At 35.1% G+C, this 26561-nt stretch overlaps 1 protein-coding gene and 1 long non-coding RNA gene across 2 annotated transcripts; one reads left to right on the plus strand and one right to left on the minus strand.

Moving 5' to 3' along the window:
- Nucleotides 1–18486: 18486 nt before the first annotated feature.
- On the plus strand, nt 18487–20041 carry LOC136837898 (uncharacterized). The gene is made up of 2 exons (XM_067102780.1): nt 18487–18873; nt 19506–20041. Exons 1-2 carry the CDS (start codon nt 18747–18749, stop codon nt 19868–19870), a joined length of 492 nt encoding a protein of 163 aa, XP_066958881.1. The 5' UTR covers nt 18487–18746; the 3' UTR covers nt 19871–20041.
- A 441-nt stretch (nt 20042–20482) lies between these two features.
- On the minus strand, nt 20483–22457 carry LOC136837899 (uncharacterized). The gene is made up of 3 exons (XR_010852801.1): nt 22085–22457; nt 21617–21819; nt 20483–21411 (listed from the first exon to the last, which is right to left on the minus strand). It is a non-coding gene; the product is annotated as an uncharacterized lncRNA (long non-coding RNA).
- Between the last annotated feature and the right edge of the window lie 4104 nt (nt 22458–26561).

Genomic DNA, 26561 nt, shown 5'->3' on the forward strand with positions numbered 1-26561 from the left:
CCCTTTTCTGATGGATTGAATGTTCTAAAACATCTGTAACTCTAATTTATCTCCCTTCTAAACAATGATATCTAGATATTCTTTAAACACTTTCTCTACTTTATCTGAATATAGGATAATCAATTTTAGCCAAGTGTTCATGCAGAAGGTCCTGACTTCGGAACTGTTGCTCCTCGTTAGGAAACATATTCCCATCTCTAAAAACTCACTAATTTATGCTCTTCATTAAAACTCTTCAAAAATCCAATTACACCACAAGTACCCTTGTGATATTTTCTCACTGAGTCTTCAACTAATTCTACTGAAGTCACGTCTACTTGACTGAAACTACATTCACTGACACCGTACTCACAACGTCTTTGAATTTCTCGGTTCCCTCAACAACGCACACTTGAGAAGGAAACTTTTTTTCTCTTTCAAGCGACACTTTAACCAATGCAAGGAACTGGATTGCAATTCAATATCTTCCAACAAAAATCCTTTGAAAAGATCTTTGAATATCTTCCTCCCTAATGAATGTGTTACACATGTCTCAGACTGTGTCTTAGGTTTCTCACAAGTTTTTCCCTGTGTGTATGGAACAAAACAACACAGCTCACTATTGTAATCCCTGAATTCCGTAAGAATGTTGATGTTATGTCGCATACAAAGAAGGGTGTCTAGCAAAACCATTTCACCTAAAATATAATCCTTCTATGACCAAAAATGATTCTACTATTGTCTTTCGCCGATACAGCGTGAAATAGTAGACCTAAAATATTCAGTTTCCTCGCTTGTACATCACACTGTCTCACTGAGAAGGGACTAATTTGCACTCTGGAAATTTCGAGTAAAAAGGTCAGCATTTACTAAGTTAACTGAGCTGAATCAATGAAAATAGAATTTCATGCCATTAGAAAATCCCGTACAATCGGCCTAGGTTCTAGTGACTCTGACCTGATTGCTCATTATCCTGTGTCCGTTTTCGAACTTATCTTGTGAAAGTCTGGCTGTTCAACTTGTGTCTAGAACTTGCATCATGTGGAATTCTCCTGTCACATCTGGCCTCCCCGTGACTTCCCTGAATAATCTCTATTCTTTGTGGCTGGGCAAAATCTCCATCCATGATCTGAAGATTTGCAAACTGAACAATATCTCACTCTGCAATTTGATTTACTATGTCCTAGTTTATCACAATTAAAACAACTTTGTATCATTTGTGACTGATCTCTCTGGAATTTTCTTCGATTCTACTGCGTGCACATATCTTCCGCTGTTGCATCATTTCCCAGTCTGAGGACTAGCCTGCGTTCTGTGGTTTCCGAAACATATGCGACATCTTGCACCTCCTGTACAAAACTACTGTAGTGTCGGGTATTTTGATAGATTTTTGTTAATCTGTGCAAACAAAAAGGATTCATCTGTATCTGATCAATTCTCTTATCAAACTATCTACAATTACATCTGGGACCGACGTTAAAGGCAAGCAAAGTGCCAATAATCTTTCAAAATTATCTATAGGAGATATTATTTTCCAGTTACCCATGGAGAGCCTGTTATAGTTTCTTTTAACTCAACTACTGCATCAAATAAATTCGCACTGTATGTGATGACTAGTGAATCATTGCCTTTCTTATTTTGAAAATTCTCATAAAATTCGAACTGCACACTCCACGTTGAACTCCGCCATAAGTAGCTCGTAGAAATTTCTGCGGTTCATTCAAGTTTTACACCTTCTGAACCCGAAACTGCATGCCCGTTCCCAATATCTCCTTTGTCTAAAATCCAGAAATGACTTTGCTTTACTATTTAAAAACTTCAGCGCCATTCGTAATTTCTTGGAATTCAGATAATTGTTCACTGACTCAATGAAAGTTTCTATATTTTGGGTTGGCTTCCGTCAACTAACCCTTTTAAATTAAGTAATTCCAGCTAGCAGCTCATCACTATGCACCACAACTGATTGGGATGTGCTTGCTGCATCGTCCAGCATTTTGTGGTGATACTGCACGCCCTGGCGTAACAACATAAAAAGAAACCAAAAGAACACTAGAGAAGGTAAAGTTACCCCCTCTAAAGAAGAACAAGCGGAGTTCGCCTTACGAGAATGGTACTCACCAATTTGAACAGAAAAGCGGGCACCTATCACTCGACTTGCTAACCTGTGACGTCACTTGCGAAGAGCGGGCAGAGAAAAGCTCAGCGTGATTTTGTTGAATCAGCACTTTGCGTAATTAACTCACAATCGCCACTATTCACACACACTTCTTTGGTCTTTGTTAACCCAAAATTGCTCTAGAGATCATCAGATCTATTTCTATCCCCACTCCCAATACTCGAATAGAGACGGAAAAGATTGTATTGGCGGCGTAATCACCGTGTATACGTAATCGACCCACTCAGTCATTCAACACTGGCTGCGTCGCCTTAGGTGAAATCGCCTGTGCGCGATCCAACGTTACCAATTGAATATGTAATCTCCTCTTTCGCCACCATTAAAGACCCTTGTGGGACACATTTCGCTGCCACCATTAAAATCATGAGGCACCGCTGCCGCCATTAAATCTGTTACAAGGAACAGATTCAACACTTTTGAAAATTAATGCGTGGCGTGATCTAAGCGATCTACTTCCAGGAAAAAAGACGAAAAAGATTCTGACCTGCATGATAACCTCACATTTTTTCTCCCTCTCTCTCTCTCTCTCTCACTCTCTCTCTCTCTCTCTCTCTTTCTCTACTGTGTATCTGACTCTCTCTCATCATTTACCAAAGCTCACCCACCCTAACCTCACTCATTCTCTCAAAACAATTAAATGGACTGTTTAAAAGCTTCATGTTTTTCTACAAAAAATAGGTTTATTATTCAAATAACCCAACAAGAAATGAATAAAAAACAAAGCAAAAGATTAAAATGCATAATAAATGAATTATCAGTCAGATAACTAAACTCTAAACTGCAAACACTTCTGATTAAAAAGTCGTATGAAAGCTAATAGCCTGAAAATACCCAAAATCCTTTTATACTCCCCAAATCAATAACTAAAGTCATGTAAAAAAAAAACAGTCTACCACATAAAGAGATTGACATTGCAAATGACTTGCATGTCCTTTTCTCAAACTCCAAGTCCACAGACATCTGTCAGAAAGAATTAAACATTATAGAAAACTCCCAAAAATATAGCAAAATGCAAAACACAATAATGGAAAGTGTAAAATGCACATAGCCAAAGATGTAGCAAACGTAACATAACAAAATAATAATATAAAAGGTATGAATATTCATATTAAATCTCACACCAGTTCAAAGTTCATAATGATTAGAAAGTCATGGTAAAAATCACAAAGTTCAATTTTCTCCCATAAAAACAGATATTTGAAGCTCTGCCTTATCTGCGGGATTTTCAAGAAAGCTTCAGTTACCTCCAAAGCCTATGAATGGACACAACTGCAGTTCTATCACGTTAATGAACGATCAAACTCACTTTTACAGGGCAGATTTTGGCATAATCTAGATCAAAAATGCTTGTGCGATACTCACGAATATACATAGCAGCTCGGAGTCATCTGATGCAGCCAATATTGCTGTTGAGCTTCTCGCGGAGAGAACTTTGAGGAATCAAACTATTTGCTGAATACAAGATTTGCAACTGTGGCTCAGTCAGTACCATCTCGCTCAAAATTCTTTCATCACCTTAAAGCATTGAAGCTATGAAATGCATACATGTGTCCTTTAAATAAATATTATCACCTCCAATAGAAGATTTATTGTGTTCAAGAGAGCATATTCTAATATACTAAAATTGTCTATTATAAAATAAAACTTCTATTGTTTAAAAGCTTATTATTCTAAATTATTTTTCTTTGTGCTAATGTGTTCAGCTAAATTTTTATCACTGCTTACATTTGCTAATTTTTCTCCTAGTATATTCTTTTACCATCTTTTAATGTAGCATGTTTAGGTGGTTTAACATGGGTACTATTTATTTTCCTGAAATTTTCCCTTTTTTGTGGGAGTATTGTTAGAGAGATCTGAAACATTTCCTCCAAGAAATAATTCTTCCCTGAATTACATTTTTTAATTTTGCAGATATTTTGTTGTATAGAGGTTCTAATGTATAAATTTCTAATAATATAATAACTTTTTGTAAATTTCCTTCTAATATCAGAAAAGTTTTATTAATTTTATTTAAATTATCTAGTTGTCTGCCTACCGAGTGTTTTACTTTCATTAATTCTGTTAGCTTATCAGACCACCAAGGAGCTTTGTGTTTTAGATGAGATTTTGATTTTGGTATTGCTTTATTGCAGCATTTTTAATGAAATCAACAAGAAATTTGTTAGTTTCATTACAGTCTTTTAAACATTCAAATGGTGGGATATTCCTAGTGTGCATTTCAGATCGCTCCCAATCTGCTTTGTAAGTGTCATACTAAGGGACATGTTTTGCAGGATTGTTTTATAATATTAGAAGTGTATTGAGAAATCATGGTGTACAAGTCATCGTGTATTCCCAGTCTAATCTCATCTACTATAGTTTGAGGCATGAGTTAAGTCTATTGAGGAAAACGTTCCATATGCTTGAAATATGTGCTGATTTCGTTACCATTTACACAGCACGTCATTTAAATCCATGAATTCTTCTACAGTACTTTACTTTATGTTCTATCTGACTTTGTACAATTAGTCCATATTGGGTTGTGAGCATTAAAATCATCTACTATTAATGTAGGTTCTTTGGCATTGTTAAGGAATTCTTTAAGTTTATCAGTGTCATAATTTTTATTAGGTTGGTTGTATAAATTATAAATTATATAATTATTATTTTTTATTCAGATTTTAATACCTGATATTTGTGAGTCAGTAATGTTCACATGTACTTTATCATAAACTGCTTTGTTTGTACATATATGGCTGTACCTAAATTTCCTTCTTCCTCTCGTGATGCAGATGTTATGGTGTATATATCTATTGTTGATACAGTTCTTTTGACATGTTCTAAACATAATATCATTGGTTCACATTCTTTTAGTAATCGTTGTATTTCTCACAGATGTAACTTGGTCTGTAGACCATTTATATTCCATTGTATAATATAACTATTGAAAGTATTATGTTATAGCAGTAGTTTTGCTTTTTTTTTGTATTATCAACTCAGATTTTTTCTAATAACTTACTCACAAAATTTATTTGTTTTTGTTTATAATATATTAAGTGTTCGATGCATATGGAACCTTTTTTATGGGTGCTTGAGTTAGTGGTTTCTTTTTTCCTATATTTCATAAAATTTCTTATTTGTTAAACCATCTTTTGTTATGTTTACGTTATCATTGCACAATTCAACAAAACACGTATATTCATGTATACTTCTTGTTTCATTGGCTCTTGTATCAATTACTGGTGATGGAGTAATCTCTTCTTCCTTGATATAAATATTATCATCTAGGGTATGGTCCTCTTCTACTGTACTTCTTTCATGTTTTGGATACCTGCCTCCGTAGGTTTTACTATTGTTTGAGGAGATAAAGGTATATTCTTGGTGTTTTTTCTTTTGTTCTTTCCTCATATCCTTTATCTTTGGTTTACCCGATGTTTCTCTAATAATAGTTGGTTTCTTTGTTTTAGGTGGCGTTCTCTCCAAAGGCTCTTTTTATCTTTAATTTCTGGTCCATCACAACTTTCCTCTGATATTTCTGTAGTAGTATCTTCTTGTGGTCCTATTTGCATTAATATTTCAAATGAATTTGATAAAATATTATCCATATCATTTGTACCTATTTCTTGATGCTTTACCATTAATTTCTTGAGATTTATTTTTCTATGCTCCGCTACTTCTGTCTGTATGCGTTTTTGTTTCATATTGGTTCTTGTTATTGAAGAATATGTAAGTTTCTTAGCTGGATCTTGAATTCCTCTCATTTTCAATTGTAATTTAGCTTCTTTTATAGACATCCCAGTTCTTTCTTGTAATATTTTCAACTCTGTATTGTATATATAATACATACATTCTTTGGATCTTGCATAATGATCTTGACCACAGTCTGTACATTTTGGTTCACTACACTTCCAGTGTGGCATGTTCTTTGGATCCACAATACACTTACATACAGGTTCGTTTCGACAATATTTATTTGCATGCCCATATTTACTACAACTCTGATATTGTGATGGCTTTAGGACTTATGGTCTTAATTCTCTGTTTGGCATAAAATTTTTCATTTCTGAGGTAGATCTTGACTTTCAGAACGATTTTTATTTTTGTGATTTTAACCACTTGTTTATTTCTTTGTTTACTCAGCATATTATATACCTCACAATCTTGGACTTCTAGGATATCTCTTTTTAAAAGACCCAGAATACTCTTCAATTAGTTTGTCACTGTTCTCCAACCTAATAGTCCCTGAATGCTATTCATTAGTTGTCATGTTTTTATTTTTACATTATATTATCTATTGTAGCCTAAGATATGATGAACCCCCGTATTCGCGGGGGATGCGTACCCCACACCCCCACGCAAATAGCTAAAATCCGCGAATACTTAAAACCCCTCTAAAACACTTAGAACTGCCCATTTCGATAGTTTAAACACAGAAAAACCCTGTAAAAATGCATATACCTGAGTATTTTAATAGTTTTATCACAAAAAGTGCAGTTATTCATGAAAACTATATGAAAATACAGTAATTAGTGAATATTTCTCAGTAAAAATACTACTTGAATGGCAGATTTTCCTGAATAATGGCTAGATATGTTCCACAGAGAAACCCGCGAATGCGTGAGTCCGTGAATCATGAGAACGCGAATACGGGGGTTTACTGTATACCTCAGACTGACTCTTTGTTGTGGCTTCTATAAGCCACGTCTTTCCTTTTATTGGTCTCAACTACATTTCTGCCGTTGAATGTCTGTTTAATAAGTAGTTTTCCAACTTTATGGCTGAAATTTTTTGTTCCATTTCCAAAGTTAGAACCCTTGACCAACTTCCACTCCCAAAGAGGGAGTTGAAGCGAGTCAATGTGTTGTCATGACGATATTTACTTCTTTTAGGCTTATTATACAGTATTAGGGTTTTAATGCCACCTTGATTTTCATGCACTGAGTTCTCCTGTGAACAGTCCACTGCCATGTCAGAAGTTGTTGGGAGGTTTGATGTGTTCGCCATGCAACGAATATTATAAATTTCATCCTCCACTGGATATACACCATACCCTCGGTGCCTCAGGATGTCGGTCTGTCGTGATTGGACCCAGTACTGAGGGGCATTGTTCAACATAGAAATTTCCCCTCACTCAACCACGTCGGGTGCTCTAATTCCATGGGTGGAGCGGCATGCTGTCTAACTCTGCCCTCCTTCAAAGTTAAAAGAGCAGTGGTGTCCATAATTCAATGCCATGCCAAGGTCGTCAATGAAAGAGGAAGAAGGGAAGGGGAAAATTAATAGGAGGAGGAGTAAAAGAGTTAAAGGTCCCAATGTTTAGTTGAATCCACAGCAGAGAGAGTAGGCGTAAAAGAGCATACTCTCCCTGCAGTGTATCCCTAAGCCCCCAACATCGTCAAGGAGCTGGGATTAAGGGGAATGCAATTTAAAGTAATTCACATGTGGTTGCAGCATCATGGAAATTTTTTGTCAAAACTTGGCCATAAAAAAGTACACAATGGAATTAATCAACTGAGAGGGACAAAGCCATGCACAAATGCCATCACACGGTGCTGTGAGATGAAGTATTGCAAAGGAAATTTGAGCATATCATAGATTACATAAATAGTGGCAAGTGTATGGAAAATTATAGCATTTCCATTTGTTATGACATAACCCTATGACCTTTTCCACAATCAGTCACTTTAAAAAAAAAAAAAACTATCTTTCTCAAACAATCAATCAATAAACTTGCCATACAAACTTTTCTTTCTCATGACAAAGCCAATAAAATAAAGCTATGGCCTTTTAATCGAATTGGTTACTAAACACTAATTAGTTTTACTTTATAATACTTTTTAAATATATACTTTCAAATAAATTCTCTCTCACTGAAAACAATCCTATTTTATCATTGTTTCATAAATTACTTTTATATATCTCTGTCTGTGCTTTTCCTCTTAATGCATTGTTCAATCAAAACAAACTGCCTTCACTTTAAATGGCTAGCAAGGGTCACTTGAATACCAAGGGACAGAAATGTCTCAAGCAAGCTGCCAATGAAGCACTGGTAGGCAGTAGTGAACCATGAACTCATGCCACTGTTTCACCTAGGGAGAGCTAAGCACTCACACCTGGGTCAATACTGTCAGAGAGAGTGGGCTGGTTGGTTACCCTCATGCACTTACCCACTTTGGTAAGCCACAGAAGAACAAGCAGAAGGTAAGAAGAGAGGGCAGTCTGACTGTACTGAAGATGAAGTAATCCTCTTCAAAGAAACTGGTTAACATCGGTTGGCCTTCCTTCACTGCTGGTGAACCTCTCTACTGTGAAGGAGACCAGCCAACATGGTCCTTGCTGGACCTACCACTACAAAACAACAAAACTGGTTACATAAACACCAAGGACATAAAGCAGCTAAACCCTGTAGGAAGTAATGATATAGATAGTGAAGATGCTGAATCAACAAATGATATTAGGAATAATATCATAGAACTTGCAAATGATATCTCAATGTGGATGGAGTAAAGATAGTCTATATCGTTACTGTGGAACCCCGTACAAGCCTGAGATATGTAATCTATAACGAATATCAAAGAAGTCGAAATAGGTTGAACCAAAGGCTACGTAAGTCAACCGGTTATTATATCATTAATAATGGTCTCACTGAGAAGGATCTAGGCAATGATGGAGTTCATTTAACTCAAGAAGCCTCTGAAACACTGGCGGGAAGAATATATGAAAGAGTCAGCAGTGATGCTGATTCAGGAGAATGGTAATAGCATAAGTGGACCAAGTGGGGTGGGGATAAGGGACTACGCATCTAGCATTGCATTAGTTATAAGTTGTATATAATTATTGTGGTAAGTTTTGAAGAAGTGAATTTCTCTTGAAGTGTGTTAATTAATTGCATTTAATGGGGTGGTTATATATTAAATTGAAAATTGTTGAAAATACTTAAATTGTATATTTTGCATAAACCATTGTTTGTTGAAATTGCTGAAAATTTGAAAATTTTTATTGGTTTTAGCTGGTTTGATAATTATCATTGGGAAAATGACGGACAGAAGCTTTGGTGAGGTCACGAGGCGGTTACAAAGTGTAATCACCAAATGGATAAATAAGATAGACTCTGCTATTGCTGCAGGTAATGTCAATACATTGTCTTCAATTAAAGATTTATTTATAAAACAAATGAAGACTGTGCAAGAACTGAATGAGAAGATATTAGCTTTAACCACTGAAGAAGAACGAATGAATGAGGTGGAAGAGCAAGCAGAGTATGAAGTAGTAATTGGGGAACATTGGTATAAGTTGATCAATGCCATAACAGCGATATCAGGAAGCGGTTCTCCTGGAAATCCTCCGACCACACCTAAGATTAATATTAGATTGCCGAAATTGGATCTCCACATTATACTGGAGATGTGTTGAAGTGGAATTCCTTCTGGGAATTGTACAATGTGTCGGTACACCAGCGAGGGACTTGGAGCCAATTCAGAAATTTTCATATCTGCAAAGCTTACTCACAGGAGATGCTCTAAAATTGATTTCAGGATTTAAGTTGGAAGCTGCGAATTATTCACAAGCTATATCTCTTCTCCAAGCCACTTATGGGAAAAGGGATGAGATCAAGCGAGTTCTGGTAAGAAGATTACTAGAAATGGAATCTCCATCTGCTAATTCAGAATCATTGCAAACATTCAGAGCAAATTTTGAATGCTCGATAAGATCGTTGGAGAGTGAAAACCTGGAGTTGAAATGAGCTTTACACTATTTTGCTTTATGGTAAGTTGCCTAAGAGTGTTAGTGAAACTGTAAAACGCAGATGTGAGATGATTGGCTAGTATTTGACACATTTAAGAAATATCTAGAAGAAGAAATTCACAATCAAGATCTTTCGTCTCAGTGGATGTAAATAAACCTGGAACTCTATCAACAATATCTACATTCACAGTGAATCAATCACAATCTGTTAGACCTAAGAGTAAAGGAAATGTGAATAAATTTAGTTCTCAAGCAAGAAAATGTGCATTGTGTGAAGGCGAACACTGGTGGACACAGTGTAAAACTTATTCCAGTAGGGATAAGAGACTGAGTCGTCTCGGGTTTTTACGATTGTGTTTTGTGTGTGCATCGAATAAACACTTTAGTGTAGATTGTGAGAAGCAAAGTTGTGGAAACGGATGTAGATTAAAACATCATGGTGTGTTGTGTGATAAACAACAAACCAGCGAACCAAGTAAACCAGCAAGTAAATCAACAATTAAATCCGCAAATAAACCAGCAAGTAAACCTAATAATAATGGTGTGCAAGTTGGAACACTTTCCGTAAGTGATCAGGGTCAGAAATCCAAGCAGAGGTCCATTCTACCAACAGCCACAATTGTGTTAAAGGGTAAAGGGAAGACATTTAGTACGCCTTCGTGGATTATTGGACACTTGTGCGGAACGAACCTTTATCAGAAGGTCAGCACTTAAGGACGTGCAGTATAGATCTAAAGGCACGGAGAAAATTGTCTTAAGGGTTATTTGACAAGCAAACCTGTGAACGAGTATGAGACGGTGAGTGTTTCCATACCTTATAAGGGTAGATTGATTATTATGGATTGTATTGTGGTAGACGAGTTACCAGAGTATACTAAGAAATTCAACGTTAAACGAAATTTGAAAACGTTGTGTAAAACCAAAATTTGTCTAGCGGACAAAGATTTCAATCTGCCTGTGGACAAGCAAGCACCCATTGATATGTTGGTAGGCGTTGATAATGTCTATAACATTTTACACCCCGGATTCAGAAAAGCTAGGAAATTGATATTGTTACCTACCATATTTGGATATGTTGTGACAGGGTCCTGTAATGCTCCTCCAGTGCAGGAAACCCAGGTAACTGTGTTAAAGCTAGCAATTAACGAGGAAGTAATTGAAGCTACTCATAAATATGATAATGATGTAAAGAATGATTTGGATATTTTGTGGAACTTAGATAAAGTAGGTATTGACTGCAATGAATTGAGAGAACATGATCGAAAGGTTCTAGAAGACTGAAAATACCATTGTATATTCTGAAATGGAGAAGCAATATGTTGTGGCCTTACCATGGAAGTCTAATAAGCCAAGGCTTCCATCCAATTATGGCATGGCGTTGGGCCGGGTTAAACAACAATGTGCGAAATTTCAGAAAGATGAAGCCTACCTGAACCACTATCAAAAAATCCTGAAGGATCAGGAGGATAGGGGGTTCATTGAAAGGGTAGATAAAAGCAAATCGGTTGAAAATTGTCATTATCTAGCACATCATAGTGTACAGAAAGATAGTGTCACCACTCCAATCAGAATAGTTTTCGACTGTTCCTGGAGACAAGGTAAAAATGGATTGAGTCTTAACGACTGTCTGTGGACTGGACCACATATTACGACAGATTTGCTCAAATTCTTATTGCAGTTCAGAACTAACAACTACGCTTGTATTAGTGACATAGAAAAGGCATTTCTTATGGTGCAATTGAGAGAAGAAGACCGCAACTACACACGGTTTTTATGGTTGCAAGACCCAACGGATCCAAATAGCGAGTTAATCATATATAGGTTTAGGGTGGTGTTGTTTTGTGCTACGTGTTCTCCGTTTCTGTTGAATGCCACTATTAAATCACATCTGGCAGCTGTTAGAAAAGATACGAATTGTACTGAGATGGTGGATATGATGAAGAGGGGATTATACGTGGACAACCTTCAATTTACGTCCAACAGTGAAGATCAATTGATAAACTTATTTTTTGGTGCAAACAAAATATTTGCACAGGCGCACTTGTATTTAAAGGAATGGACTAGTAATAGTGATCTTTTGAATACTGTCGCGGATGCCTATCACATAAAATCAAAAGAGAAACAAACCTATAAAGTCTTAGGCTTAAATTGGAACATCTCTAGTGATGAACTAACAATAACACCTAATCATCTTAAGACCGGTCAAACAAAACATGAAATTCTAAGTGCAATTGCCCAAATTTATGATCCTTTAGGAGTGCTTATCCCTATTACGATACGAGCTAGAATATTCTTGCAGGATTTGTGGAAACAGCAGTTGAAATGGGATGATCTACTTTCAGTTCCTTTATTAAAACAGTGGAATGAGTTGTCCAATGACTTAAAGAAAAGTCTCAGTATTTCCTTCTCCAGAAGCACTAATCTGGAGAAAGCGGATTATCTCCACATTTTCTGTGATGCTAGCATAACAGCTTATGGTTGTGTGGCCTATCGAGCAAGTGGGAAAACTTCGTCTCTGATTATGGCAAAGGGTAGAGTAGCACCATTAAAGAGTTGACTGTACCTAAATTAGAATTAATGGCTTTGTTGTTAGGTGCAAGATTGTGTAAATTTATAGTTGAAACTTTTGAAGGAAATAAATTTGAGAAAATAATAATTTGGTCTGATAGTAAAGTTGCCCTGGGATGGTTAGTGACAAAGAATAATTTGCCAGTATTTGTGAAAAACAGAGTATTGGAAATTAACTCTATAATGCATGGGATCGTCTTTTCTTACGTCCCATCTTCAGAAAACCCTAGTGACTGGATTACTAGAGGAAAAAGACAGAAGAAGTAAGAAATAACTCCTTTTGGTGGGAGGGACCTCCTGGTTAAAATCAGAAAACCACACCTATCCTATTGACAGGACATGGGTGAAAGAAGCACAAACACAGGTCCATCTTGTAGGGAACAGTGAAAACCCATCTGCTGACCTGGGAAAGATTTAGTAGAGTGGATAAATTTTGTAAAACTATAGCTTGATAATGCGATTTATTCACAATTGCAAATCAACTGGCTGTAGGAAAATTGGAAGTTTAACCCTGGAAGAACTTCAACAAGCTAAAAATAAAATGATTATACTCTTACAAAAGGAATACTTTCCGGAAGAATATAAAGCTTTGGAAAGGGGGGATAAAGTTTCAAAATTGACCTTATTAGTACAATTGAATCTCTTCTTGGAAGAAGGTATTATAAGATGCAGAGGAAGATTGGAACATGTCGCACAGGCGGCGGAAATAAAATTCCCAATCTTGCTGCCAAAAGTTGTTTTCTCACAAGATTGATAGTAAGGGAGCATCACTGTTCACAAGCTCACATGGGAGTAAATGCAACCGTGGCAAGTGTGAGACAGGAATACTGGGTCCCACAGCTTCGCCAATTATCCAAAAGTGTAATACATCATTGTATAATCTGTAAGAAAACACAAGGGAGACCCTACCGTGTGAATATTGCTCCACCATTGCCAGAATTTCGGGTGCAGAGAAAAACAACCCTTTAGCGTTACAGGGGTAGATTATACAGGAGCGTTGTTAACCAAGGAGAAACATCAAAATCCTGAAAAAGCCTATATTGTGTTGTTTACTTGTCCAGTTACTAGAGGAATCCATATCGAATTAGTAAAAGATCTGTCCTGCCATTCGTTTCTTATGGTGTTCCGAAAGATTTGTAGCCGTCGGGGATTTCCTTCTTTAATGCTAAGTGACAATGCTACTACCTTTGTATCGGCTTCAGATTATTTGAAAAAACATGGCAGAAAGTTCCTTAGTGCAAGAACACCTGAATGCTATCGAATGTAAATGGAAGTTCATACCAGCCAGAGCACCTTGGTTTGGAGCTATATGGGAAAGATTGATTGGTCTTTTGAAAACATGTCTGAAGAAGGTAATAGGTCAGGCCTTTCTCAGCTTTAGTGAACTTTCCTGTGTTGTGACTGAACTTGAAGCAATTATTAATGACAGACCCTTAAGTTATACTCCGGGAGATCTAGACCAGTTGGATATTCTGACGCCCAATCATTTGATTTTAGGACGTAGATTGAGATCTTTCCCTAGGGAAGTCATAGATTGGAAAGATGAAACTAAGGATCCTCTGTATGGAGAAAATAAGGATGTTGGAAAGCGATTTTTGTACATCACGAAAAAATGTGATGACCTGTGGAAAAGGTGGGAGAGAGAATATTTAACTTCTCTCCGAGAAACTCATCGGGCGGGAATCAGACACGAATTTTGGCCCAAAATGGGAGATGTTGTGTTGAAACACGATGAAGGACCGAGAAGTCGTTGGAAGCTCGGTCAGATTGTCAAATTACACGTGGGACCGGATGATGTCTTACGCGTGGTTACTTTAAAAACCCCACAAGGTCAGGTAATGAGACCTGTTGTCAAGCTATATCCTTTGGAATTATGGCAAGAGACTGATGTTGTCATATCTGAGAAAAATCTGATAACAAGAGCACCCGACCAATCAGGAAAACGGCACAGGCGGCTACTGAGGCCAGAAGAACCCTTATTCAAGCGGGACAATTATAACTGTAAATATTGTTTCTGTTTGCTGGGAGTGTATCGTGACTCAAGATGGAATCACGATAGTGCATTTATAAAGACCAGTAAGCAGTCATTTATCTTTTATTTTGTAAGGGAAATATTATGAACATTATGCAATGCGGGATGCGTAGAAAATTATATAAGTTGTATTGAATTGTTTGTAATAATATAATATTTCTTTGTGTCAAGTGTTTTTTGAAGAGTAAAATACACTCAATGGTTGTTTGACTCTAAGCAATCTTTAACGAGTTGTTAAGGAATGTCGTTAGCGAATGCGGGTCGCGCATGCGTGGACTTCAGTCAGCTCTGACTGATTTGAGTTAGAATCGGACAGTACCGGCTCAGTTGTTTAACAGTGAGGGTCATTGTTACCCTACGGTATCTCGTAATGTAGGGGAAAGGGAATTAACACAGCTTCGAGAGGAGTTCTTACCATCATGTGCTACAGCTAAGTTTACGATTTTATAAGTGTTTTGTTGAGGTGATAATATTGAAGGGCATGCATGCACTATAGATATTGTTACTGGCAGGCATTTGTAAAATGAATAGGATTATTCTTCGGATTGCCGGATAGGAAACTTTACAATAAATATTTTAAGGTTAGTAATAAATATAAATAATCTATTTCTGGTCAAACAATGATTTTATACGATCACAGGATATGGTAAATTAAATTGTATATATGAACACAACGCAAATTCTCGATTTATTGAATGAAAGGAACAGAAAAGAATCCTTGGAAATCTGTTCATGAACCTGGTAATATGCGAACAAATCAGGTAAATTTAGGTTTTCATATTGATTGAATATTCTATATGTTTACTATTTTGGATTCTTTTGAGTAAATATAACCTCATTTCCTTCCAGTGAAAATCTCAGATTCCAAAGAAAATTTAAGAAAACTCGGGAGTAGTTTTGACTACAACTTGTTTACCTTGATCCTCTTCTTCTTCTCCCTTATCTCTGCTCTGTATATTGATTAGTGTTTGTTGTGCCTTGTACCTTCCGTTTTTGAGACTTAAATTTTGTATTTTGCTTTATTTTATTTTCATCATTTATTCATTTTGATTAGCCATCTTTTAATCGTATTCTTATCATTTTTATAGTAATTTTTGCTGTATTATTTTGAATTTTATTATAAGAATGGTAATATCGTCATTTTCATTTTGTAGGTTGGTAACGAGTGAGAGTACTGCTCGAAATATGTCCCAATAAAGTCGTGTAAAATGCTGTTCCGGGTTTTGGCCTTGGTATGTATGTATGTATGTATGTATGTATGTATGTATGTATGTATGTATGTATGTATGTATGTATGTATGTATGTATGTATGTATGTTCCCATTTTGGCCCAATTGAAGCCAAGAAACGGAAAAAGGAAAAGATGGGAAGAAGGGAGCGACAGGCATGTCTTTTAAAAGAGGAAAATTATGAGAAGCTCTAAAGCCAGCAGCAGGAAGAATCCTTTTCAAGTATGACGTTCAGTTTAAATTGCTAGTGATAAAACTGCTTAATAATTTGCTCATCTAATGTCTTTGGAAGGAGGACATTATAAAAACAAGATAACCATAAGCACGAAGAATCCTTTTGAATAATGATATTTAAATTAGATAAAACAATGATAAAACCGCTTGCTTATCTGCTGATCAAATGTCTTTAGAAGGAGAACATTATAAAAGCACTAAAAACAGAAGTGAGAGGAGGTCTTTTAAAGTATGACATTTATTTAAATAAAAAAGTTATAAAAATACTTGTTTATCTGTTAATCAAACGTCTTTAGAAGGAGCAAGAAGAAACCTTGAAAGCACGAGGTTTGACTTCAATAACAAAAAGAGTGATAAAACTACTTGTTTATCTGCTAATCATGTTATGTCTTTAAAGGAGGAAACTAATATAAAGACACGAAAACATAAGCAGGAAGAAAAAAACAATAATAATAATGAGTTATATAATTATGAATAATCAGCCATATTCGTTATTATTATTATTATTATTATTATTATTATTATTATTATTATTATATAGATAACAATAATAAAAATAATAATTCTAAAAATATTAGTAATAATAATAATAATAATAATAATAATAATAATAATAATAATAATAATAATAATAATAATAATAATAATAATAATAATAATGCGTAACACAACTATGAAAGAACCAGCCATACTCATTCTTCGAAAAGAGTCGCCTGAACTGACGTCCTTTGTATCAGTAGAAGGCTGGCCCCTGTCACGTCACGGAGTCCTGAAGGACAGGGAAGCATTACTTTGAGTGATGAACTGATTCCGTGAGGCGGAAGAGGAATTGCCATGAATTATTCAAAGATCCGAAGGATTCGTGAACGAAAATGCTGTCAATTGCTGAAACTCGAGGAGAAAAGAGGCTTTGTTTGTGTTGCATAACGGCTGAGTTACATGAAAATCTTTCGCTTTTTCTTTCTCTCTCTCTCTCTCTCTTTATATATATATATATATATATATATATATATATATATATATATATATATATATATATATATATATATATATATATATATATTTAAAACAACAAGCAGGAGTCAAAGAAGACGACAGTCAACAAAACAGTTGCATATTTATTGATAGAAACGTTTCGTGTTACTTAAACACATCATCGGTCTGTAAAATTGAAAAATACGTATTAATTCTCAAACTCAAAATAAAAGCTAAATTAAAAACAGCAGTTACATTCTTTAAAATTACAAAATATATAAAAAAGTAAAAAGAAAGCAGATTTTTTTTCTTTTCTCTCTTAGTCTACCTAATCAAAAGAAGGGGAAAGACGAAGTGAGACCACAGGCTCACGCATGCCCAGAGTACACTTAGGCCAAGTGCAAAGGAGAAGAAGACACGTTGGAGTTTAGAAGAGGTGCATGACATTTAATAAACAAAGGCTCAAGGGTCGTTAAGTAAGCCGATTGTTTGGTAGTTCCCAGGATGGAAAAATGTTTTCTATCAATATTAACCTTGCATTGAACGGCATGATTTCTAATACTAGAAAATCTGGGTTAGTAATTCGTGAGCCAGTTCTGTAGCTCAAACCTAAGTGGCTGTAATAACGGACCTGCAACATTCTCTTTGATGAGCCAATATAACTACCAAGGCATCTTGGGCATTCAAATTTTTGTAAATAATATTGGACTTCATAAAGGTCTGTAGCTTGTCCTTATAATTAAAAAAGCCGCCAATCTTTAGTGAATTCATAGGTATTAAGTTTAGTTTTAGAAATCCAAACTCTTTTTCAATGATTTGTTTGACTTTGGATCTAAGAAAGTCAGAGTGCGTATATGGTATCGAGGCATACATGGTGAATTTCGGAACATTACATTTCACAATAGAATCGGAAAAGTTACGTGCATCAGCTAATGGATTGGTGAGGGCTAGTTTTGTATAGGCTATATGTAAGGAACAACATACTTTTCGAATGGGGAGCAGCAATTTCAGGCTAACCTTTGTTTGGTACAAATAAATTCTTATTGCCGCTAAAGGAATGTTTATCAGTGATGTACCTTAGTTTATCAGGTTCATATACTATACGTGCTAAGCCTCAGTTAGGTTTATAGGTAATTCTTTACAACAGGTCCACATCAGTATTTGGTGTTCCATGTAGCTAAAATAATAAAAGACACCCTAATATATACATTAAATATCATTGTAATATACAAAAATCTACAACCACCTAAGAATCTAAATGGTAGGTGAGGACCTGGGTTTTGGATGGGGAAGACAAAGCAGGAAAATAATAAAATAATCCTCACTTAAGAATGAGTCTAGTTTGGGAGTGCTTACAGTTTTTTTGTTGGGCAAGGATATGGTCTGCCAGTTTCCTGGCTGGTACAGATGGCGGACGAATACAAACAGTCTGACCTAACCATATCTCACCTACCTAACCTAACATGGGCTTCATGCTCTAACCTGGCCGAAGGCGCTTTTTTAAACCCATGACACCTCCCTTTCTGTGAACATAACTACACCTAACCGTTCCTATAATGCCAGGGGTCACAGAACTTCTAACCTTGGCGAAGGGATTGGTCCTTGTAGAAGGAATTGCACAGACTGCCCAATGAAACTGTAAACTACCCGAAGTGTGTACTAGTCTTAATTTCAGGTACATACAGGTTAGCCTAATTTTTTGGTCTTAATTTCAGGCTATATACTGGTTAGCCTAATTGTTTAGAACAAAGATATTCATTTAACCACTTAACTTTCTTGTAACATTTTCAGAGCAAAGAAACAGCATGCTGTCCATAAGCGGGAGACTATGAGGACAGGTGGGGGTGCTCCTCCAAAGCCTGAAGATGAAGAGACGGCAAAAATTCTTTCTATCATTGGAGATGACCTTGATGGTGAGGAGAATGAACTGGACTGTGATGCAGTTCAGAGTACTGGTAAGTCCTACTTTGATCATTCTACAGAGAGCTCTGCTAGAATGCTTTGCATATATTATTGATTTTCTTTCAAATACTTTATTCATTTTTACCTATAAAATTGAGAGGAAATCACTTGTTTTACACATATCCCCCACCTATCAATTTGTAAAAAAGTAAAATTAGCTCCTATTTGGTAATATTCTTGCAAGTCGCAAGAACGCAGTCAATGTAGTTGAAATTATAGAAGAAAAGTTGTTTATCTTGGCCTAAAATGTAAGGATATAAAGGTGGAACTCTGTTGAATAAAAAAGGGGGAGCCTGGGGTGCACAGCCCCCCAGTTAACCGGGTCTAGGCAACTCCTCTCTTCTTGTCACATAGGGAATTTTCTCAAATTTCACTGTAACCTAACCTATTTTCTGAATTGTTAACTTACTGCACAAGTATACTGTATATGTTTAACATGGTATGACCCACAAATGTGAAATTACTATTAGGAATAGGTAAATCATTCATTACTTTAATATTTACTCTACTTTTAAGGAATGTTTTATAGAACTAGGATAAATTAGTAGCCCTACAGTTTGCAAAAGTAATTTTTCCAGTATAATCATATCAGTATTATAATTTTTTTTTTTTTTTGCCATTTCAGGTCAACCACATACTGTGATTGGAATAAGAAATGATGGGCATGAGTGTGAGATAACATTTGATACTCAAATAATGGGACAGCACACAAACAACTCTGTGGACTCCATTGAAACACCTCCCAAACTCTCAGAATTCAACACAGCACAAAGCACACCAGCTGGCAAAGTCTCCTCACAGAAAGCTAATACTTCAAGAGACACACCCACCTCTATACAGTTAAATACCACAGACATCACATCACAATGCACACAACACCTGGCCAATCAAATTCCACCTCAGCCCGAAAGCGCCGACGAACTGCTAAGTTCACTCAAGAGGCCAGCTTCGAAGCATCTCTTGGGATGCAGCGAAAGGAACATCAGATGACCATGGAAAGCCTCAGGCTAGATATTGAAATTAAAAAGAAAAACCAAAAAAAAAAATATAAACGAGAAGAGGAGGATGCAAACCTTCGTCTCCAGGCTCATCAAATTTGGGTTGATGTAGGCAAGAAACTGTTGGAAGTTACAGGGAACTAGGGCAAGTAACTAGAAAAATGTGATAACTTGATGCCTTAAATTGATCTAATGTCACCAATTTTTTCAGTGCAACATCATTATATATATTTTAGCTGTGATGAAGTGGTGTTTTGCGTTAATGTCTGCAAGAGAATGGACTTGATGAATAAAGTAAAGCATTATTATTATTTTAGAAAGATTGTTTAATCACTGGCATTTAATTAATGTGTTTACTGCACGATGACCTGCCATTATTACTTTTCTTTTCTTCAGGGAGACACATATACATATATATACTGTATTACTACAAAGATGAACTTGTGCATTTTACTCTAGTCTGCAATATATTTTGGCTACTATATGTATATTTTTGTGGAAATTAAAATTACAAATAACTGTTTCTGCTTTATTTACAAACCTGTGCTGTATATACAGTAAGGTGACCAAAAACAATACAAAGTTTGTGTTAGGATTTGTTTTTTATACTTTTTTTTTTTTTTTTTTTTTTTGCAACTTCAAGCCTAGTGGTGGTGATTTTTCCCTAAGCAAAATATTCTCTTATGATTTGCTGTCTTTTCAAGACTCCTTGGATATTTCTCATTGCTTGAGGTTGCTGCCTCAGTTCATCTTCTATGTTTCCTTGGGCTTCTGGGTCATGTGGATTATGAAGTTCATGAATTGCATTATCTGGCTCAGGTACATTGTAGGCGATGGCCAAATTGTGGAGAACTGCAGCAGCAACAATTATGTGTTTGGTGTTTCTCATAGAAGTCATTTTCTTTCTAAGGCATGCAAATCTTTTTAATAAGCCAAATGCTCTCTCAACAGTGTTTCGTGTTCTTATGTGAGAAGCATTATAGCGGTTCTCTCCACGGCCATGAGGAGCTGTCAGAGGAGTCAACAAATATTCACGACATGGCTAGCCACTGTCGCCCAACAAGTGTCCAGGCAGAATACCATCTTCGAGTTCCTGACAGATTCGACTATTTTCAAAAATATTGCTGTCATGTGCACTGCCAGGCCACCGAGCTACAATGTTGTACAGTTGCAACTAAGGACCACAAACTGCTTGTACATTAAATGAAAAATAACCTTTCCTGTTGCGGAAAACTTCAGGACGTGGGTGACTTGGCATCTCAATTGCAATATGAGTGCAGTCAATGCACCCAATTACACCTGGCATTCCAGCTATAGTCATAAATTAATGCTTGGTCCTAGTAAGATTATCTTGGTCTGGAAACTTGATGAATTCTGCACACAAACTTCCAATCGCATAGGGTACCTGGGCAACACATCTACTGACAAAAGGCTGTGATACTTCACACCAATCTGAGATACCAAGTTGGTCGTTTCCAGTGGCAATGTATCTCAATCCAATTAGGACCTGCAGGTGAGAAGGCACAGGACAGCCTGTGGAAAAGAAAAATCATGAAATACTTCACTCAGACCATGTACAGGCATAATTCTCATGTTTTTTTACATAAAAATTGTATAATCCTTTTACTGTATTAATCATATTATCTCTAGGCAGCATCATATAACCTTTCAAATAACACAATCATCAGAAACCGATAAAATAACTTATAAAAACAATGTGATAACGGCTCATGCCTACCTCTGTTGGTAAGAGCGTGGGGCAGCCGATGTTCTATCCGTGCAATCAATGAAAGGGTGCATTCTTTACTTAATCGAAACCTCATCAGAAATTCTTCCTCCGTCATGGCATGGAATGGGTTGCTTCTGTCTGTCACAACCCTTCGTATGTGGCCATGCTGATAGCGCTGAAGATTTCGGATATGACGAAATTGTCGGTACATGCTGAAATATATAAAATATACAAGTAATGTAAGACGAACCTTTTAACATCAGTTAAAAACCAACACCATTTCCATGCATGAGCTATCACATCTATTGAGGAATGTAATTAATTTACGAATTCAAATTGCAAGTTTACTTGCAACTACTATTTTATCTTTCTTTGTTTCACACCACACAGAACGATCTAGTATGATGCCTTGAAAATATTGCACGAGTTAACATCAGTGTACTACAATACTCGAAAAATAATCAAAGGAATTCTCACCTGTCTAACTTTGCAGAAGCTTGTTGATGTTGTTATACTTGAAATCCGAGAGGAACATCACCGAGTTCATAAAATATGGAGTTTTGTCCGCCTGTACAATAGCTTTTCTTTCTTTGTATATGTAATTATTTTTGTAAGACGTCTTTTGATAATATCAGAGTTTTCCACCAGCAAAGAGTTGATGTCATGACTACTATTTACTTATAGGGCTTGCGAAAGGCATGTCTGGACCACCCTCTAAATAGTATTGGAACCACCCCTTAAATTATAGGGAACCCTAAATTTATAGGGCCTATATATGTTCTAAGCATAGGATTTTAATATAGGGTCTATATTATAGTCCCTATATTTTCTCTTAGCATACGGCCGTAAGGCCTAGAGAATTAAACGTCCTCAGGGGTTTTTGAAGCAAAGGTAGTCTGACTGACCTCTACCCACTACCTGCTTTAGTATTCATCTAAATTCAGAAGGGGTCACACCCTTGATTTTTTTTGAGCGAATTACTGACTTTTTTGTGTTATTTATGGAACAAAAGGGATATTGATACTAAATATAAGTTTGCGAGTGTTTTTGTGACGATGCCCTATCCTTGTGTTGCCCCAAACTGCAAGGGGAATTATGAGACAGGGCCCAAAGTCAACATAAAACGGGAAAGCTACACCCCGACCAAATATAGCAAAGTGAGTATATAAATACGCTTGACATTTACCTCAGTACTATTGAAATTATAATATCGTTTGTGGAAAATTAGTTTAGTTTTTTGCCAATATAACGAATATGCGTAACTTAGGAGTATCATGAACTTATTATACAGCTACATTTGAATTACTTACTATGATGTATTTATCTGTGATATTCCGACACTTTAATATTCGTTAATGGGCAAGAGTTTTATTATACTGCAAATCTATTTTTAGATTTGCAGTTTACATTTCGTGCCAGAGGATATTAGATAAGAAAAATCCTGTTATGACAAAAATACTGGCACAACTTCTACTACAAAACTGAAGTTGCCACAACTTCGTAAAGGTGCCATTCCATCACAGTTACCTAACTCTCCCTCGTATCTGTCCGGGCCATCGCATCGAAGACAATCTCCAGATTCGAAGAGAGCAAGGAAGGAGCAATCAGCAACGCAGGCTGCAATAACAGAGTGTTGCAGTTGGCATTCAGTATAACAATTCTAGATTATTCAGTTCTGTTGATGAACTTCTTGGGAAGCTACAATTTTTAGACACTCAATATTGGACTTTGATAAAAAAAAAAATAACGAGGACTTTCAGTTTGTCTTGTTGCGCAATTCCCATGCCCAAAAATAATGCTGTCCTTAATGATGAAGAATAATTGCACAGTGCAAGCTTTAGTTCAAGACAATAAAGTACATCGATTAGGGGGCTTCAAGATTCTTGTAGAAGTCCATGATACTAATACACTTGAAAAGATACTGGATAACTTAACTAGACCAGATATCGATAAAAGGAGTTAAAAAACTTGCAACAGCATTAGTGTTATTCAGTTCGTGATTCCATTTTTATCCATTCTTTTAGATGAACCATCATTTAAACACTACTGTACTGAACTTTGTTTGTGAACAACTGCATTTAATGACTCTTAAAAAGATGGATTATTCATCTGAGTTAGCGATATTTTCCTCTATCTTATATAACTGTTCTCCCCAGGGATATAGGCTCTTGAGAGATAAGAAACTGTTATATTACCAAGCTACTCCACTATAAAAAGAGTGTTTGCCTCAAAAAAAAAAAAAAATCAGCTCGGCCACGGAACAAGATGATACAAATTTCTTGATGTACATAAAAAATAAATATAAATCATCATTACACAGTGACAAAGCAGTGATGCTGATGGTTGTTGCCATTCATCTTAAACCATATTTTGATTATAAGGGGTCAATATTGCTGGCTCAGCCTTTGACAGTAGCGAAGCTGCAACAAGGGTATTTGTTTTTATGTTAAATAGCGTACGATCTAAATTCTAGGACGTTGTGCATATTAATCCTAGTAAGTGTATGAAAGCCGAAACTTTTAATATATTGAAAAAAGACGAGCCCCTTACTGGTCGAAAAATTCTCCTATCACTACTATATGTCTATGGGTATTCATCTCTCCCATACTGCCTGGTATTTTGCCGTAAGGGCTTAAAAGTTAGTCATCTAGCGGCGTTATTCATGAATATATATACATACATACATACATACATACATACATACATACATACATACATACATACACCCATACATACACACACACACACACACACACACACATATATATATATATATATATATATATATATATATATATATATATATATATATATATATATATATATATATATGTGTGTGTGTGTGTGTGTGTATAATAAATGTGTAATATATATATATATATATATATATATATATATATATATATATATATATATATATATATATATATATATATATATATATATATATCACATTACAGGTGAAAAATAGGAGATATGTAGGTTCTGACCGGTTTCAACTTTATTTCCAAGCCATGAAATAAAGTCAAACCAGTCAGTACCTATACCCTCTTATTTTCCACCTTTGTTAATGTGTGATAAATGAATCACGTACAAATGTGATAATATATATATATATATATATATATATATATATATATATATATATATATATATATATGTGTGTGTGTGTGTGTGTGTGTGTGTGTGTGTATAAACATACAGTATATGTATATATAAATATATATGTACATATGTATAAATATAAATATAGATATTATATATACATATGTGTGTATACATATATATATATATATATATATATATATATATATATATATATATATATATATATATATATATATATATATATATATATATATATATATGTATATATACATGTCTATATATATGTATATATATATACATATATAACATATATATATATATATATATATATATATATATATATATATATATATATATATATATATATATATATTTATATGTATATATCAAACAGCAGTGGCCACAACCAGATATACAACAGTGGCGAGGCGGACATAAAGACTTGTTAAAAAGGGTCAATTTATTCCCGACGTTTCGTAATGGCTTCATTGCATTTTCGAGGGCTGTACAAAATAAATAACATAAATTACAAAAAGGCTATCATATAAATTAAAATAAAAAAAAATAGGATTGCACAATGGATTACAATTTTTAAAGAATAATAAAAATAGAAGGGACAATTAAAAAGGACAACATAAAAAACAAAACAATCTCTCTAAAAAAATATATATATATATATATATACAATATAAAGAAATAATAAAAAGTAAGCAGATCTGGACCAACCTATTCAGTGGCAATGTTAAAACTGAACTGAAAACGAAACGTCGGGAATAAACTGACCCTTTTTAAAACAAGTCTTTATGTCCGCCTCCCCACTGATGTACATATATATATATATATATATATATATATATATATATATATATATATATATATATATATATATATATATATATATATATATATATGCATGTGTATGTGTGTGTGTCTATGTGTAATGGTAGTAACATCATGAGTTAAATAATTTCCAGAGAGCAAAAAGATTAGTAAAATGCTGATTTTATTTCATGTGAAACATGAAGTTTGCCAATTTCACGGTATCAGCTCTGCTGATCAATAGGCCCCTTTGCCTTATTGCTTCCCATATTCCCGCACTGTTATAATTGTGTATAATAAACCATAAAGTGGAATAAAGAGCAATTGGCATTATCAGAGGAAGAATATATATATATATATATATATATATATATATATATATATATATATATATATATATATATATATATATATATATATATATATATATATATATATATATATATATATATTATAATATGTGTTATGATATGTGTGAATTGTATAAAAATAATATGTTTTCTGTATTTTTGATATATTTTATTTTATATTTCTCACGTGTTGTGAAATATAAAGAGGTGATTTTGTACTATGTGTATTTTTGTGCAATGCTTATATATTTTCTCTTGTGTTTGTCATGTATTGACTGTAATAGCTTTGAAAATAGTGTTTGTGGGAGATGCTAAGTACCAGATCTTACAAGGGTTGGTTGGTTGTGTGATAAGCTAAGATACATTTTCCTGTAGGCCTGTGTGTACAGAGCTGAATGTTTACTCAGGTGGGTGACCACAGGAAATGCTTTATGCAAAAGGGAGAAGAGATGAAAGGCCTGATAATATTTGTTGACCAGGGAGAGGATGTCACTGGGAGAGCCTCTGTGTTCATACAAGTGTTCAAACAGGAAACTGTCAATCATTCAGATAAGAGGCAGGCCTATGTAGCTCTTTGAGCCAGAGAATAAATTATCTGTTTATTCCTGCTGGAAAGAAATTCTGTTTATTCATATTGTAGAGGAAGAAACTCAGTATATTCCTGTTTCTTCTAGGAT

This window comes from Macrobrachium rosenbergii, unplaced genomic scaffold (genome assembly GCF_040412425.1).
Source record: "Macrobrachium rosenbergii isolate ZJJX-2024 unplaced genomic scaffold, ASM4041242v1 13875, whole genome shotgun sequence".
Taxonomy (NCBI): domain Eukaryota; kingdom Metazoa; phylum Arthropoda; class Malacostraca; order Decapoda; family Palaemonidae; genus Macrobrachium; species Macrobrachium rosenbergii.